Source organism: Heterocephalus glaber, unplaced genomic scaffold (assembly GCF_053883595.1).
Source record: "Heterocephalus glaber isolate CG9 unplaced genomic scaffold, H.glaber_assembly_v1.0 deba00001670, whole genome shotgun sequence".
Lineage (NCBI taxonomy): Eukaryota > Metazoa > Chordata > Mammalia > Rodentia > Bathyergidae > Heterocephalus > Heterocephalus glaber.
This window is the reverse complement of record NW_028258408.1, coordinates 181,867-199,702: the sequence shown is the minus strand read 5'-3', so window position 1 is coordinate 199,702 and position 17,836 is coordinate 181,867. Positions and strand designations below refer to the sequence as shown.

The following is a 17,836-nucleotide window of genomic DNA, read 5'->3' as shown; positions in this document are numbered from 1 at the left end:
AAAAGGGCCTGTCTCTGCCCTACAGCCTTCAGTTTGGGGGCCACCTGCTCAGAGTAGTCCACTTTTGAGAAGTGCAGTGGATTGTGGGGCCCACAAAAAGGTACCTGACCCAGCCCCACGGGTTCAGTGGGCTCCCCGGGGAAGATGACATCTGAGCCAGGATCAGTCTGACCATTAGCTTCATTCTTCATTCTCTTTCCTTTTTTTTTCTTGTACAATTCTGGGGCTTGAGCCCTAGGACTTTTACACAAAGGTACATCCCTCTTTATTTACTTATTTATTTTTTGAGACAAGGTCTATGTAGTTCAAGTGGCCTTGAACTCAGCTATCCTGCCTCAGCCCCCTGAGTGCTGGGACTGCCGATGTGCACCACCACACCAGGCCATCCTTTAAGACAGTCCCATTAGGTGACTGTGTCACCCAAGCTGGGCTCAAACTTGTGATCTGTCTAGGGGCCGGGGATTTAGCTCAGTGGTTCCGACGCCTGCCTCGAAAGCACAAGGTCCCTAGTTGTATCCCGGTACCAAAAAAAACCTGTGATCCTCCTGCCTCAGCCTCCCAGAGTGCTGGAATTATAGGTGTGTGCCACCACTCCCCACTCCCAACTACCTTTTCTGATGCTTCTCTTTGGTTTCCCATGCCCCTTGAACACCTCTGCTGTGCCATGTGGGGACACTGCAGTAGCCATACCAACTGCTGGTCTCCCAAGAAGTCCCAAACTGGTGTTGCTAGAGGAGGAGGAGTGGGGTGGAAGTGATCTCATAGGCAGGGAGCCAGAGGAAGTCTGAGCTTGCTGCGCTGTTGGGATGGTGGAAATCTTCCAGAGTCAGCTTTACAGGCTGCTGGAGGGACTGCTTGAACCTCAACTGAGGGGAAAGTCTCCCAGCTTGACATTCAGTGTCCAGTGGCCCTGTTTGTACATATCTGCCCTTCCCAAGACAGGAGCCTGGAGTGGCCACCAAGCTGGGCTGTCAGAACAGTGTCATCAAGGAAAGCTGGGTGGGACAGCACTAACCAAGTACACAGAAGGGAGTGAGGCTCACTGAGCACCAGTGAGGGGCCAGCCTAAGCCTCTCAGGACAGCTCTTCCTGATGGCCCTGAGATTGGTGACATAGTCTCCTGTTACTGGATGAGAAAACTGTCCTGGTGGCCAAAAAGTGTTCTGAAGCTCAGCAGGTTTTGCACTGGAGTTGGAGTTGACTTGTGTTAACTAGGTAAGGAGGGCAGTGGGTGCCACTCTTGCCCCACCCTGTTTTGAAATGAGGTCTCACTGTGTTGCTCAGGTTGCCACACTTGCCTCTTAATTCCCGGGTTCAAGTGACCCTCCTGCCTCAGCATCCTGAGGGCTGGGACTACAGCCACACACCACTGCAGCTACCTTCAGCTTTCAGTTCTAGCTATAGCTCTAAAGAAGCCCCCTCAGCAGGCAGGTGATGTTTGGCCAGCAGGGGCAATGCTGGAGGGAATGGGAACTGGGGCCAGTGAAGCAGAGGTAGAAGTTGGGCAGGAGGGAGGGATGGAATTCAGACGCCCAGAGGGATTGAGACAGGTAGGCCTGGAGCCCGTGGTTTTCCTACAGGGTTCAGAGGTCCCTTTATTGAGGCTCCCGGCTCCTTCCCAGGACAGCTGGAACACATCTGGAGAGGGAGCCCGCCTCTCCTTAGCTGCTCCTGGCTTGGAGTAGACAGCCCCTTTTCCCTCCCTGCCTCCTCAAATGCCGGGAATTCCAGCGCCACTGGGAGCCCAGGCCAGGCTGGGAACTATTCTTCAGTGGGGAATGTGAAGCCTGGGTGGAGGAGGGGAGGGCCAGGCTCAGTCCTGACCCTGGGAGGCCACCGTGGAGTCCTTGATCACGGTAGGCTGAGGTGGCCACCTCAGCTACTGTGGGCCCCAGGACTCAGCCCAGGCCCTGGCACACAGCAGTCATTCAATAAACAACATGTAGAAGCCACCAGCTAACATTTATTGAGCCAGGCCTTGCTGGCTGCCTAACTCAGCCGAGTGCCAGGATCCCATGGGCCCCAGGAAGCAACAGGCTACAAGCTCAGGGGGCCAAGGAAATGGGCCTTGGGCACCTAGTATTGGACAGGCACTCAAATCTGAGAGCACAGACTTGAGCAAGGCTGCAAGGCTTGGTCCATCTTCGCCCTTTCTTAGCTGTGGGACTAGGCAGGTCCCTTTCTCCCTGCCTCCCTTTCTTTATCCCTACACCTGTTACAAAAGCCATCTTCACAGGGGGCTGGGGGGTGTAGCTCAGTGAGAGCACTTGTCTAGCATAGAGGGTCTGCATTTGATTTCCAGTACCGACCCAAAACAAAACAAAACCAATGAAAACACACCCTCACTTGCCCTTCAGGGATACTGTGAAGACCCAAAGTGGATAGGCGCACAGAAAATTGACTGGAATGCTCATGGTATGCAGCTAGTACTGTCAGCTTTTTGCCATTAGCCAGATGCTAACAGATTCCCAGGCTCTGCTCTGGAGGTTCTGATTCAATAGGCTGAGGCTAGGTCCTGGGGTCCCTGTGATTTGGATGGAGCCCTTGCTGAGCCAGAGACTTGGGCACCTCTGGGGAGTGAGGGTACACTCCCTGGATGCCGGAGCCATTCCTAGGGAACAGGCACTGTCATTTTGTACATAACAGGCTCAGAGAGGAAGGTCACACACCGAGAAAAGATGGAGCTTGAATTCACCATGACACAGTGCTGCCTCATTAAGTGTTTGATAGAAGCAGCTGATATTATTAAACTGCCTAAATTATCCTCAGTTCTGAGCCCACCAATGCAGGAAGGAGAGGGCAGGAGGATCCTACCATAAAAGCCTTTTGTCTATGACTGGAGTTATTTTGTGGGAGGAACCATGTTGAGGAATTGTTGCAGTCCCAAAGGAGGGGGTGAAGGATGTGGTGTGTGGGGGTGGGCACAAGAATTGGGATATTCATGTGGATGGGGAGGGGCTGCCAAGGGAAACCAGAGCCCTAAACCTGATCCACCCTAATGTTAGCATGGAACTGTCTTCCCCAGAACCCCAATGAGGAGGGATGGGTGGGCTAATGGATCTGGAAACGGGTGAATGAGGTGTATGAGTGACTGACAGAGGGACAGAGACAAATGGAGTGGGGGTGCCAGATGGAGATGGACAGGTAGAATGTTAGATGTTTGGGCTGATGGAGGAATGGAATGTTACATGGGGGAAGGATGGAAGAATGAAAGGGTAGAGATAGTTGGATAAGCAAAAGATAGTAGTTTGGAAGATGGAGAGTTACACACCAGAGGGGAGGACAGATGGAGCAACAGCTGAGCATGTGACATGAATAGATGATTATAGGACATAAGCTGGATACTCCTTAAGTTGCTAAGAAAATGAACTCCGAGAAGTCTATTGGGAGTAAGCCCCTGCCCCTTTTCATTTTTTGAGATAGGGTTTTGCTATGTAGCCCAGGCTGTCCTTGAACTCACAAGGACCCTCCTGCCTCAGCCTCCTGAGTGCTGGGACTACAGGGCCTTTCAGTACTGGGTATGAAACCAGCACCTTGCACCTGTTGCTAAGTGCTCTTCCACTGAGCCACATCCCCAGCTGGGAGACAGACTTAACCTGGATTTCCTGATAATGAGCGCCTTGCACATCAAACTGTAGTAGGTCTAGTTTCTAGTAATTCTCAAACACTTGAGATCCTTCCAATTCTCAGAACCAGTGATCGTGTGGTCAACACATCCTATCACCCCCTCCACAAACATCAGAAGGGGAAAACACAGAATCCTGTATTACTTAATAAAATATTAATGATGCCCCCCCTTCCCCATCCCTGTTGGATCAAATCAAGAAGGGCCATTTGTGCAAACAGGTCTGAGGAGCAAGAAGGCTGCAGCCACCTCTAGACCTGTGTCGGGACTTCTGGGTGAAATTCTGGGAGTGTGCGGCACTGGTTGAAGTCATTGCTTTTTGGGAAGCCTGATGTCCTGAATCACTACAGAAAGGGGGCATCAGGAGCCTCCTGGGCCCTGCGGAGGCCCACAGGCTCCTGGGTGGGGGGCCAAGAGAGCAGGGTGGTTCAACCTGACCTGGGCCTTGGCTGGCCGCAGCCGCCCCCCACCTCCCACTTGGATGCTGACCGTGGTGGCGTAGCTGAGCCGCCTGGCTGGGGGTGGTGGGGGCTGGGGCTGGAGCGGGGGTGAAGGTGCCCGGGACGTGGGAGCAGAGGACCAGGGGGCCCGGGAGGCCAGGGGGGCTTCTCCCCCAGCCCCATGCCTTCGAGCCAGGCTCTGGCTGATGTAGGAGGCTGCCAGGTATCTTGAGAGGGCAGCTGCAGTGGGGCCCAGGAGCTGATGGGTGGGGGGCAGGGGACTGTGGGGTGGGGTCAAGTCTGTAGACTCTGACCTAGCAACAAGAGAGGCTGAGGGGCCTCCTGCTTTGGATAAAATCCCAGTGGTCTGAACTGGCATGGGTACCAGGCTTTGAATGTCCTGAGGGCTGCCTTGCTCAGGTAAAGTGGCAGCTGCAAGGCAGATGTTTGGGAATTCTTGCTGCCCCAACACAGGTGTGACTCTGGGGGCCTGTGTGTCTGTAAGGCCATGCTCCTGAGGCAGTAGTGTGGCAGTGGGGCCCTGGATGGCTGAGGGGTCTCCTTGTTTGGGCAAAGAGGGGAGGGCTTGGACTTGGATGTCCATGAGGCCTTGCGGCTGGGGCAAAGGAGTGGCAGCTGGAACTTGAATGTCCAAGAGGTCTTGAGACAAAGACAGAGGTGAGCCCGCTGGAACCTGACAGTCCAGGTACCCTCTACATGCAGGCAGAGGCGAGGCGCCTGCAACAGAAATGTCTGGGGAGTCACGTGACAAGGGCAGAGGGATGCCAGCTGGGATCTGATGGTCCAAGCTGCTTCCTCGACTCAGCATAGGGTTGAAGCCTCGGCCAGAGACAGTGGCAGGGCACTGGTCATCCCTCGAACCTACTTCCTCAGCCCCTGGGATGTTGCTTGGGCTCTGGCTGTCTAGATAGCCTTCTTGCTTGGGTAAAGGGGTGGCGGCTAAAACCATGAGCTCAGAACAACCTCTCTGCTTGGGCATTGCTGGAGTGGTTGAAATCTGGATGTCCACGTGGCGCCCTTGGTCAGAAGAGCAGGTGATAGATGGAAGCTGTATATCCATGTCACATCTATGCTCAGGCATGGGAGTGGCGGATGGAATCTGGATTTCCAGGTGGCTTTGATCAGGCAAAGTTGAAACAGATGACAGCTGGGTGTCTGGAGGGGCTTCTTGCTTGAGTGACGTGGCTGGGGCCGGGGCATTCTGGAGGACTCCTTGCTCAGGCAAGGCAGGAGCCCAAATGCGAATATCCAGCTGGTCTTGCTCAGGCAAATCTGAAACATTTAGACTCTGGCCATCCAGGTGTCCTCTCTGCTTAGTTAAGGGTATGGCAGCTTGAATCCGGGCAGCAGGGCCCAGGGGGACAGACTGTTGGGCACAGGTCAGCGGGAAGGCCAGCTCACACACCAGCACGTGTCCAAAGGCAGGAAGGGGCCCTGTGCGCAGAGAAAAGAGGATCGAGTGAGTGCCAAAGCCCTAGCCTCGGCCGCCTCTGCCCACCATGTACCCAGAGCTCACCAGGCTCAGCCTGCTCCTGGGGTGGGCAGGGGGTCGGCTGGGGCTGGGCCAGGACCCGTGGCCTGCGGCGGGGGGCATTGGCTGATGCCCGTGTCTCAGCCCGCTGCATCTGCTGGATCCGCTCACTGTAGAGCCGGGTCAGTTCTCGCACGCGAGACGCTGCCCGCTCTGAGTGTGGGGCTCCTGCCTTCCCACTCCCACTGTTTCCACCCAGATCCGAGTCCTCCAGGATGAGCAGTGGTTCTGGGAAGCCTGGCCGGGCCAGCTGCCCCTGCTCCAATGACTGCCAGGCACTCCGGATTTCTGAGCAAGAGTGGAATTCCAGCTCACTGGGGAATCCCTGAGCTTGGGTGATATCCTGGGGCTGGAAATCTGAGAATATCCCTTCTTCCTCCTCAGCCTGCCCAACCCTGCTTCCTGAAGTGGGCTCTCCCAGTTTTCCAGCATTGCTTCCAGGGAACAGTTCCCTCCTGGTGGGTAGTGCCTCAGCTGGCTCCTGCAGAGGTCCGGGGAGCCAGGGGTCACAGGGAAGGGAGGGAGAATCAGAAAGACAGGGAATATTGGGCACATCAGGCATGGCTGGAAGGTAGGGCATTTCAAAAACACCAGGAATGTCAGAGAGACTGGGAAGGTGGGGAACTTCAGAAATTTCAGGGAGGTTTGGTACGTCAGGAATCTTGGTGAGGTTGGGAATGTCGGGAATTTCGGCTGCACTGGAACTGTCAAGCCCTTCTAAGACATGGAGTGGGGAAGGCTCCCGTTCATCCATCTCCAGCTCTTCCTCCTCCTCTTCTTCTGAAGAGTCTCGGCTGGGCAGGGCTTGGAATGTGAGGGTTTCGCTGTCAGCTGGCACCTGGGAGTCTCCAGGGAACTTGGGAATATCATTGGTGACTGGCTGTAGTGGGCAGAGAAAGATGCCAAAGATACCAGGGTGGGGTGGCCAACCTGCTCCCTGCTCTCTGCCTGCTGGAGCCCGGTGGTGCCCCAAGAATGCTGTGACTCGATGCCCAACTCACCCCTGGGTCCCGAAGGCCTCTCTGGTTTAGTAGTTCCAGGATTTCTTCAGTGATTGAAGTTCCAGAGGGGTCCAGCGTTGGGGGGCCAGCATCCTCCAGGTCTTCAGGGGGTGCAGGAGTTGACACTGGTGGCTGTGATTCCGAGGGGGCATAGAGCTCCCCTTCACTGCCAGCATGCTGTGTGGAGGAGAGGGGAGGGGATGAAAGCAAGAAGCAGGAGGGCCTGTCCCCCACTTTCCTTACCAGATGAGGGTATCTGAGCCTCAATCCCCTCCACTTTTTTTTTTTTTTTTTTTTTTTGCAGCAGTACTGGGGATTGAACTTGGTCCCTTACATGCTAAGCAAGTGCTCTACTCCACTAAGTTACACCTCTAGCTGTTTGTGTTTTTGAGTATTGGGGATGGAACCAAGGACCTTCACACAGCTCTATCCCCAGCCCATTTTTCATTTTGAGACAGGGTCTTACTAAGTCACTCAGTTGCCTTGGTGGGGCTTAAAACTGAGCTCTTCCTGCCTCAGCCTCCTAAGTAGCTGGGATTACAGGAGTGTGCCACCATACCCAGCCCAATCCTCTTTCTTATTCAAACCTAGAATTTGGAAATTTAAATTTCCTTCTCCATCAGACCCAAGAGTCCAGTTTCTCAGACCCTGCTTGGGCCATTTCTTACCTTGAATATAGGCTTAGCTGGGGACAGACAAGGAGAGAAAAGTCAGTGAGATACAGGTGTATGAATGACTGCTTATAACTCACAAGCTGCCTCATTCCCTCCCCATCCACCCTGGGTACCCCCTGGGTACAGAGAGACAGACAGGAGCCAGCCACTGACCATTGTGTGGAAACCTGACAAAAGAGTCCTTCACCGGTTCTGGGGAGGACAGAGTTACATCAGCAGCCCACCTCCACCCGAGGGCCAGGCTCACCTTTGGGCGGTAAACTTACCAGACTGCCTGCGCCCACGGCGGCTGCCAGAGGCTCCCGGAGATGGTGCTGCGGGAGAGGCGGGTGACAAGGGATCAGGAGCCCAGCTCCAGTGCTGGGGGAGAAGGGGGCCATACTCAGCACCCCATCTCATTTACCTGTGTTCCTCCAGCCAGGGGTGAAACTTTTAGTATCTTGAGGTTGGGGAGACCCAAGTGGGGATGTCGGGGGCTCTGAGATAGGCTTACTTTTCGGAGCACCTATGGAGAGAGTTTTGGTGCTAACAGCCTACTTTTCCCTGGAAGTAATTCTTCTTCTGCATCCTCCCAGCCCAAGTCCAACTCACAGTGCAGGCTGTTTTCAAGGAGGACTTGTTTTGCCTGAAACAGACAAGGATGAGGTTTAGGGGGGGCTGGCCCCCAGCACCACAGCCATCCCCAAGAACGGGCACTTTTACACGTCAGGCCCACGCTGTGGCTGACAACCACCAGCCCTCACCACTGCCCTAGGAGTCAGGCATTAGCATTTCTCCAGGTGAGGAAGTCGAGGCCCAAAGAAGTTAAGTTATTTGCCCAAGATCACAAAACAGAAAGAGTGGTAGAGCTCGGATTCATACTCAGGTAGCACAATTCTGCACTTTTAGCAATCATGTTTCAAAAAATGTGTCTGTATGCTCAAAGGGTATCTAATACTACTGGGGAGTCCTCCAGTACCCCCCCCCCGTGGTAGGGCTGTACCTTGGCTGGGATGGAGGCAGGATGGTTCTCAAAGAAGAGGCGCTGGAGACAGTGAACCCACAGCCTCTTCTCTTCTTGGTTCTTGGCCTGGAGGTGAGTGGGGTGGGTGCAGTCAGTGAGCCAGGAGCAGGTCCAGGGTGGGGGCATCTGCCAGGCCAGACCCACCTGTGCTCACCTGAAGCAGGTGCCTGTGCTTGGGAATGGTCAGATCGGACACCTTGAACCCTAGAGGGTCGCGAGGACTCTCACTCACACTCAGGTTGCAGCACTGAGGGAGAGGATGGGGGGACAGCAAGCTCAAGGCTCAGCCATGAGGTGCATCCAGGTCCCTGCCCACTAAGACGCACACTGTGAGACTGCTCCCCACCAGCTGGGCTCCGCTTCTCCCTCACCACACCCCTCCTCCCTCACGAAGAGGGGCCCCGCTGCTCCCCATGAAGAAGACACTGCTTAGTGGGCACATCCAGCTCTTCCCTGCAGGCCTCAACCCCACCCCTTATTTCTTTACTTTTTCTTTGCAGTGCTGGGGATTGAGCCCAGAGCCTCACACATGCTAGGCAAGCACTTATCCCACTGATCGATATCTCCAGCATCTTGCCCCACCCCCCTTTTTTTGTTTTTTGGTACCAGGAATCAAACTCGCAATCTTTTGCTTTTGAGGCAGGCAACGGAACCACTGAACATAAATCCCCCCTTTTTAAACAAGGTCTAAGTAAATTCCCCAGACTGGACACAATTCCTCATCCTCCTACCTCAGCCTCCCAGACTGCTGGGATTACAGGTGTCATTACCACACAGAGCCTTAATCCCTGTTCTTTCCTTTCTTTTTTTTCTTTAAAAAAAACTGGGGATAGGGGCCAGGGATTTAGCTCAGTGGTTTCGATGCCTGCTGCGCAAGCGCAAGGACCTGAGTTTGATCCCCAGTACCAAAAAACCCCACAAAAACAAAACCCGGGCATTGAACTCAGGACCTTGTGCTTTCCAGGCAGGCGGTGGCACCACTGAGCTAAATCCCTGGCTTTCTTTTCTTTCTTTCTTTTTTTTTTTTGGTACCAGGGATCAAACTTGAGTCTTTGCACTTGCGGGGCAGGCAGCAGAACCACTGAGCTAAATCCCCAGCCCTTCTTTCCTTAAGACAAGGTCTCACTATGTAGCCCAGGCTGGCCTTGAACTCATGGTGATCCTCCTGCCTCAGCCTCTCAACTGCTGGGATTACAGATATTCAATACCATACCCAGGCTTAACCCTATTTTCTTTTTTTTTCCCCATGGTACTCAGGACCTTGTGCTTTTGAGGCAGGTGAGGTGCCACTGAGCTACATCCCTGGCCCTTTACCCCTATTCTTGAACTCAAGAAATTGTGACCCTTTCAATCCAGGTTGTCCCTGGTCCATCCCTTTAGGCACTGTAAGGGTAAGAATGCACCTTGTAGGTAACAGTCTAGCCCCGTCCCATCCCCAAACTCACAAAGATATGGCCCTTGTACATGTATTCGGGCCCCCGGCGCTTGGCCACGAGCAGCATCCGTGAGAACAGGAAGAGCAGCCGCTCACCCCCTCGAAGCCGGGGGCCGCCCCCTCCGCCACCTCGAAATGCACCCTCCAGCACCAGCTCCCCAAAAGCACTGAGCTCCGGGCCAGTCCAACCTCCCAGCTGCCGCTGCACCTCCTGTAGGGACCCCACCAGATGCAGAGATGAGCACGGGCGGGTGGCACACATAAACAGGACAAGATGGGGGTTGGCAACAGGGACATCCCAGGCCTTGAAGCACTGCCCCGTCCTCCTCAGGGCCCCGCACAGCTGGCCTTGCCTCCCACCCCACGCTGGGCCACCTGGAGGCGTGCTGCGTGCTCCTGCTTGCGCTTCATGTCATTGATGTACCAGGCAACTGCTGTCATGGACACAATGGCTTCCTCCACCATCTCACGGCCTCCAGCCCCTGGGCCTTCTGCCCAGTGCTTGCCTAGTTCCTGCCAGAAGCACCGAATATATAGGGCAGAGAGGAAAAGAGAGAGAGAATGAGAGGGACAGGAGACAGAGGAATGTGCAGGAAGGGGCAGAGACTGTGGGATCTGGGGTGCCAGTCCCCTTTTTGCCAGCAAGACCTGACACTACCACTGGCCCAAAAGGCTCCCCAGGGGCACAGTTTAGCAGAGACTCTTGAGCCCCCTCTTGAATCAACAGCAAATGACTGAGGTGTAGGATGCCACCCACCCCACTCCCAGCCAGGCCTCCAGGGCCTGAAGCTGACCTGCAGTAGCAGATGATACTTGAGGATGCGCTGAACAGGTTTCAGCAGGAAGCTCTGCAGGGGCAGTGAGTGACGAAGCTGGGCCTGACGCTCCTGCAGCCACAGGGCTGCTGGTGGGGACAGTGACAGCTCCCGGAGCAGGGCCAGGGAGCTGGGGGCACAGCACAGGTCAGTAGGGGCTGGCAGCTCCAGAGGGTAGGGATGGGAGGGGTCCGCAAGTGGCCAGGGTTTGGGGGCAGTCAGGGTCTGGCAAGGGTTGGGGGAGTGAGGGAGAGGTCATCCTGATGTGTCAGGGATGACGCAGGGCAGGTGGCAGGGCAGAGAAAGGAGGGCTGGCACACCATCTTGGGGCTCAGCCTGGGGCCCAGCAGGCACCCCACACCTCACCTCGGATAGTTCATGCAGTATAACGTGTAGATGTCAAAATCCTCGCTCTGCAGGGGACATGGCAGTCAGGGAGACCCCAGGTCCTGGCCGCCCCACCCACTTCAGCCTTGCAAAGCAGGCCTGCTATCCCCTAGCCAGGCCCCTCCCCGCCCAGCCCAGCCCGCCTGTTTGCTCACCCTCTGCACAAAGCATTCAGCGATGCCCCCGGCGCTGCTGCTGCCCTCCAGGTCCTCCAAGAGCTCACTGTGGGGGACAGAGCATGAGCACCTTCCCTGCCTCCACATCCCGAGGGGAGGCCTCTGGGAGATGTCCCAACAGCCTGTGGGGCTGGGGACTCAGTGACCGCTAGGCTCCTTAAAGGGATGTCATGTCCTGAGCAAAGGTCTCTGGTGGCTACATGGGAGACCAAAACCTGTTAAGACTGTGTCCTTGGACAACTTCGTGATCCTTCAGCCTGCAAGCCTGTCAGCTGGCGTGAGCTCGGGTCAGGGGCCAGTCCAGCCCACAAAGGGCACCACAGCCCCGCCCCAGGGATGATCTTGAGATCTGCTGGGATCCCAAGATTTCCTAGAGGCATTCGGAGCATCACGATCCCTGACAGCCTTCACATCAGTGACCAACCCTCCTGGTTCGTCCAAGACCAAACAGTGTCCCAGATGAGGGACAAGCAGTGCTAAAGTTGGAAAGTCCTGGGCAAATCAGGACAAGGTGGTCACAAAAATGTTCACATGGTCATGACCTGGGGGTACCATGTGACCCTCAGATTCATGATGAGCCCAGACCTGCTGCAGCAGAGACTCCATCCTGCTGCCAGGCCCCATCATCCCAATCTGTAGTTTAGAGTCCTGTCATTCTACTCAAGCCATGATCTCTGTGCTTGAGGTCACCATGCCCCTTGGACCAGCCTGGAGAGGGCGCTAAAGGGTTCCAAGGTTTGTTTTTGTAGTGGGATTGAACCCAGAACCTTCACACTGAGCCACATCCCTAGCCTTTTAAAATTTATTTTGAGATAGGACCTTATTAAGTCAGTAAGTTGTCCAGGCTGGGCTTGAACTTGTGATCCTTCCTCAGCTTCCCAGAGGGCTGGGATTACAGGTGTGCATCACTGTGCCCAGTGGGGTTCCAAGGTTTAGGTTAGGACACAGCCTCCTGAGCCCCAAGTGGCCAGCACCCATTCCTGTCCCGACTGCCCCTAACCTGCTGAACTCGTAGATGTCCTCGATGTTGGCAAACAATGTGCCCACCTGCTCCATGCTCAGCCCCAGGACACCGCCATCCAGCAGAGGGCCCAGGTAGTCCTGCAGGGATGACTGGGTCACCAGGGCCCGGCCTGGCCTGCCCCCTCTGCCCTCAAGCACCTGCCTGCCTCACCTCCACGATGCTGCGGAGGTCTCGGACGTAGGCCCGCTCTGTCTCCACGATCTCCCGGGCCACACGCTCTAGCCTCGAGGGTTTTGCTGAACCTGGGATCCCCACGGGTGACAGATGCAGGCGGATAGGGGGCCCTGGTAGGGGCTCTGGCCTGGAGGCTGAGGAGGCTGGGCTGGGCCCTGGGGCCGGGTCCCCTTCAGAGCCCACTGTGCTCAGGGATGTGGAGCTCCCAGAACCTCGGGGGGAGGCCATGGTGGGCACTGTGGGATGTGGAGCAGGAGGTCAAGTTCCCCCTTCCCCTTCCCCTGACCCCATACTCCCACACCCGGCTAACCACCTTCCCAGGGGCTCCCACCTCTTTCCTACTGTACTCCTTGGTCCAGTCCTGTACTCTCCTGTCAGGGCTCTCCCTGCACTCCAAACCTTTAATTCACCTCCTTGCAGCAGCAAGGGAGCTCTTTATTAATCTGCCCATCTGACTCTGTCATCCCCAGGAGTTCATGTGACCACCATGGCTTGTCTCTCCAGCCAGCTGTCCTCCACCATCTCATTTTACCTCCTTACACTCCAGTCACACTCAACTTCTCTCAATTACCTAAACAGTGGCTCTGGGTCTTTGCATGCCCTGTTGCACGGATGCAAAACACTCTTCCTTGCCTTTGCCCAGCTCTGTGAAGCCTGACCTGTCAGGCCTGGCTCCCCAGCCCTGGGGTATTTCCCCTCACATGCCCTCTGGACGGTCACTGATTGGGAACCGGTCAGTTTGGGGCTCTCTGCAGGTGAGACCGGGCTATCACCCTGCGTTGCCAGCACCACACTGCACCAGAGGGCTGCTGGGTGCCTTGAGGAAAAGACCAAATGCCCAAGGGCTCCATCCCTGCCCTGGTGGCTCACCTGTCCGAGTCCCACACACAGCTGGGCAGTCACAGACTTCGCCTCTGTGGCCACACCCGAGGCTGGGCTTGGGCAAGCTCTGTCCACGGGCTCCCTCAGGCATGGCTGAGAGGCACGGCTGCCACCTGCAGAAAGTCCCCTTCTCGGGTACACGACCCACAGGCCTTCTTGCCGCCCAGACTCACAGAGGGGTGCTGGGAATTAGGAGGCCAGTCTAAATCCAGGGAAGGACCCCCGGGAGCCACTAATGGGGCGGGGGAACACACAGGTAAAGTGACAGAAAGAGGGGGACGAGTAAAGAACCTAGAAAAGAAGATGAAAAGGTTGAGACAAAGAGGAGCGAGGAGAGCAGGAGTCGCGGAAGCCAGAGTCCTGCGTCCCGGGCCCCAGGCTCAGGGATCCTGGGAACGTCTGCACTCCGGCTGGGGCGGAGGGCGAGGGGCAGGGCTGGGAAAAACTGTGGGCGGGAGGCCGCGGGGTCCCAGGGGAGGGCGGAGGCTGGGGGACCGGATGCCAGGGTCCTGCAGACGGCTCCCTCCCCCGCCGAGGACTGCGCGCTGGGGCACCGGCCCTGGGCCTCCACCCTCTTGCACGGGTTCCTCCGATTCACGGCCGGCGTCTCCAGCACCGAGGCCTCCCTCGAGCCTCCTCACCAGCCCGGGTCCCGGATCCCGCCGGCGCCGCGCTCGCCCGCCGGCACGCCCCCTCATTGTTCCGCCGGGGCACCGCCCCCTCCCCCCGCGCGTCCCTCGCCTCTTCTCACCTCCCGGGGAGCCGCCCGCGCCGGGCGCCGAGCCGGGTTCCCGGTCTGCCCGATCGCGGTCCCCAAGGAGGGAGGCGCGGGCCCCGGGACCCCGGGGCGTGAACTTCGAGCTCTCAGGCTCCAGGAGCCAGAATCCCGGGTCTCTGGGGTTGGGGTCCAGTAGTCCGAATTTCCTGGTGTTCTAAGTGGGGGATGCTGGGAGCTTCGACTCTTCAGACTCCGATGGGGGCGCTGGGGACTCAAATTCCTGAGTTTTCTAGGTAGGGCCGTAGGGGCACGGGTTCCGGAGTTCCCCAAATTCTAGTCTCAGGGATCAAATCTCCTCAAGGCGGGCGCGCACGGCGTCCCAAACTCCTGGGTCCCCTTGAAGTGGGGGACGCTGCAGCCCCAAACAGACTATAATTAAGGCGCTAGAGGTCCGGACCCTAAGTTCCTCCACCCCGACGGTCTTTGACTCGGATTTCTGGGAAATGCTCTTGAGAGAATTACGGTTCTGGATCCTGAGTTCTTCAGACCCGGGTACGAGACGCTCAGGCTCCCGGGTCTCGCGGGGCTGATGCCTGCTCCAGGAGGGGGCGCTGGGCACCTGAGGTCCCTCAGCCCGGACGCGGGGGTCTGGACTTCGAGGTCTCTCAAGACGCGATACAGAAATCTCGGACGTCTGGGTCTGAGCGATCCCTCAGCCTCCGGGGCGGGTGGTACCAGGCCCTGGTGACGGCAGCGCCACATCTGGGGCGGAACAGTCGGGTCCCAGCTTTGGGGCGGGGGGCGGTCGCCCGAGGTTTCCCATCCCCCTTTGACGCCGGGGCTCATATCCTGTTCCTCCCCGCGGGGGGGCGGGGAGGGGCCGCTTTCCGGCCGGGCTGCCTACAAAGGGTTAAGACCCCGCCTCCCTGGTTTCTGAATATTCATGAGGAGGCGAGTCCTCTGGCAGGCCACTGCCCCACATTCCAGGCGGCCCGAGGACTTTTCCCTTTTACAGCAAGGGCCTGTGAGGCGTGAGAATCCGGAACTAGTCATCCTCTTCCTCCTATTGGTCAACCGGAAGATTCTATTTGCATAGCCAATCCATGCAGAGCTGTCCAGCGGTCACGTGGTTATGAGTAACTGAAGGATTTAAATGCCAGAGGGTGCGGTCGAAGCTCCAGTGGCGCAATCGGTTAGCGCGCGGTACTTATATAACAGTGCGGGCGGAGCGATGCCGAGGTTGTGAGTTCGATCCTCACCTGGAGCACTGCTTTTCTTCGTTTAATTCGGCACGTTTTACCTTTTTAAATCTATATGTATTAACTTACGCAGTTTATAAGTAAGCCAAAATACCTATGTCACTTAGAGGAATTCACATTTTCATCTACATTTTCGGGCTCAGATTTCTTTGGCGAACACTATTGAGTGTTCTATATTGTGGAAAGGTGCCATTCCAGTTCTGGACACCAGGGGGCAGTATTACATCTCAGATATTCTGAGCATCTAATTGAGTTTACAAATTTTGAAAGACTTCCGTAGCGATGTGAAGGAGGAGTAAAAAGAATTAAGATGTGTTAGGTATATGTACCATCTTCCCATTATGAACGTAACCATGCACTGAAAACATGTTAAAACAATTTTTAAAAGAATTAAGTGGGGCCGGGGATTTGGCTCAGTGGTTTCGCCGCCTGCTGCGCAAGCGGAAGGATTTGAGTTCGTATCCGAGGGACCAAAAAAAAAAATAATAATAATAATTAAGTATAGGGGCCGGGGATTTAGCTCAGTGGTTTCACCGCCTGCTGTGCAAGCGCAAGGACCCGAGTTTGATCCCCGGTACCAAAAAAAAAAAAAAAAAGAAGTATGGCCAGGCATGGTGGCGGCGCAAGCCTGTAATCTCAGCACTTGAGAGGCTGAGGCAGGAGGATCGCAGTGACTTTGAGGCCAGACTGGGCTCCATAGTTCAAGGCCAGCCCAAACTGCTTAGTGCGACACTGTCATAAAAACAAAAGAGAAGAATTAAGTACATTTGTATGTTAGGTGGCAATAAACGTCATGCAGAAAGCAGAGCAAAGTAAAGAGGTTGAGGAATTGAAGGCAGGTTGTGTGGGTCTCAGTATACTACTCAGGGACAATCTCTTTTCACCAGCTACCGGAAGGAGGGAGTGAGCCAGGGGGCGACAGAGGCCTGTTCCAGGCAGACAGGTCAGCCAGGGCAGCACCTAGGAAGCCAGTGTGAGAGAGCAGGAGGAGCACTGGCAGGGGAGGATATGGGAGCCAGGCTGTGTGGGCTGAGAGGACCTCAAGGTAGGCTTTGACTTGCGATCTGACTCAGGCGTCCTAACAGGCTTCCCTTGGTAGCCTCGGAGGTGTGGGGAAAGAGACTGAGGGCAAGGGCCCTTGTAGAAGTTAGGGAGGGGCTGCCTTGAAGGGTCAGTTGGGAGAGAACAGAGGCGACCACATGGGGGTCATGGCTGCGCTGGAGGATGGGGTGTAGATCTGTCTTGAAGGTGATCACACAGAACAGCTCTTGGCCTGGGCTGTGGGTTTGAGGGAGGAAGCAAAGGCCTCCCAGGTCCCTGGTGTCTGGCCTGAACCCTGGTAGCTGGTGGCAGGTGTCATTTTCTTAGATGAAGGTGATTTTTGTTTTGTTTTGGTGGGTGCTGGGGATGGAACCCAGCATTTCACACATAACTCAACAGTGCTCTACCACTGAGCTACATCTCTGGCCCAGTGTTTTTGTTGATGTTTTATTTTTGGAAGGGGGAAGAGAATCTGTTCTGGCTAAAGAAATGACCGGCAATGTCTGCTTCTGGTTCTTTCAGAGTCCAAGTCTGATTTTCTGAGGATGTCTGGGCACTGCTTGCTCTCTGCCTTGGGTCTCTGGGTTTCTGTTTCCCTCCTTTTCTCCTAGTCCTCCTTCTACGTACCAGATCCGGAGCCTTTTCCCAAAGGGAGGCAGTTTCCTGGAAGAGGAGACCAAAGGCCAGACAGATGGGGAATGGGACTAGGAAGGCCAGAGGAGAGGGAGGGCAAGGGAGAAGGGGCAGGAAGGTTAAGGGAGGCTGCTGCGCAAGAGGACAGCATAGGAGGAGGGGGATGGGTTGGCAGGGCAGGAAGAACAGTGGAAAGAAGGGGGGATGGGAGAGGGGATACGGGACAGGGGGACAGGGATGCTGGCAAGGAAGAGGGAGAGGAGCAATGGGGAAGGAGACATGATGGGGGAGGGAGGGACGGGGTGAGGAGGAAGTGAGAGGGAGGGGAGAGAAGGGAGGAGCGAGAGGGAAGTGGCAGGGAGGAGGGAAGAGGGTCGAGGAGGGGCCCGGGCACAGGCCTGACGCGGGGTGGCTTCCGGCGCGGCCCCCCTGCCCGCGGCCCCAACGCCTCGCCTTCTAAGGTCTGAGAACTCGGTGCCGCCCCGCCCCGAGGCTCGGCCCGGCCTACGCTCAGCTGCAGTGCGAGGCCCCAGCTCCGAGGGTCAGGGAAAGCCAGGATCCAGTCATTGTGAGTTCCTTGATCCCCAACGGGTGTGGGCACCACTAGCGTTCAGATTCGAAGTCGCCAGAAGCCCAGCCTGAGTTCAGAGTGCCGAGATTCTAGACTCCTTGAGACTTTAAAAACCTCTCCACCCCATAGTCCCAGTATTCTGGGAGGCTAAATCAGGAGGCTCCCAAGCACAAACACGGGCAGTTTAATGACTTAGGGAACCCTGTCTCAAAAAACAATGAATCGCTCAGTGCGAAAGTCCTGGGGTCAATCCTCAGTACCCGGGGGGACGGGGGGAACCCTTCCTCTTCAGAAAGTCTGTCCCCCAAGTCGGGAGTCCAGAGACTCGGGGTGCTGCTCCCCCTTCCCCTCCCCCTCGCCTCGCCCCAGCAGCCCGGCCTCCCCCGCCCCCGCTGGGCTCGCGTTCCGGCACATTCCGTCCTCCCC

The 17,836-nt window shown here is 56.3% G+C and overlaps 1 protein-coding gene and 1 non-coding gene across 4 annotated transcripts; one reads left to right on the top strand and one right to left on the bottom strand.

Annotated features, from left to right (window-relative positions):
- Positions 1 to 1,943: 1,943 nt before the first annotated feature.
- On the bottom strand, positions 1,944 to 17,755 carry Plekhg2 (pleckstrin homology and RhoGEF domain containing G2). 3 transcript variants are annotated; one of them, XM_087197484.1, is made up of 18 exons: positions 13,177 to 17,754; positions 12,283 to 12,542; positions 12,109 to 12,209; positions 11,088 to 11,154; positions 10,912 to 10,958; positions 10,525 to 10,675; positions 10,106 to 10,243; positions 9,741 to 9,941; positions 8,450 to 8,542; positions 8,275 to 8,361; positions 7,884 to 7,917; positions 7,696 to 7,797; positions 7,559 to 7,606; positions 7,446 to 7,484; positions 7,287 to 7,303; positions 6,619 to 6,795; positions 5,603 to 6,497; positions 1,944 to 5,520 (listed from the first exon to the last, which is right to left on the bottom strand). In XM_087197484.1, the coding sequence occupies exons 1-18, from the start codon at positions 13,277 to 13,279 to the stop codon at positions 3,986 to 3,988; spliced, it is 4,095 nt and encodes a 1,364-aa protein (XP_087053610.1). In that variant the 5' UTR covers positions 13,280 to 17,754; the 3' UTR covers positions 1,944 to 3,985. The 3 variants fall into 3 exon arrangements, with proteins under 3 accessions (XP_087053610.1, XP_021095310.1, XP_021095309.1); XM_021239651.2 differs by lacking the exon at positions 9,741 to 9,941 and having other exon boundaries at positions 13,177 to 17,755; XM_021239650.2 differs by lacking the exon at positions 7,446 to 7,484.
- Trnai-uau (transfer RNA isoleucine (anticodon UAU)) lies at positions 15,081 to 15,173 on the top strand. Its single transcript is given in 2 exon segments — positions 15,081 to 15,118; positions 15,138 to 15,173. It is a non-coding gene; the product is annotated as a tRNA-Ile (tRNA).
- Positions 17,756 to 17,836: the final 81 nt, after the last annotated feature.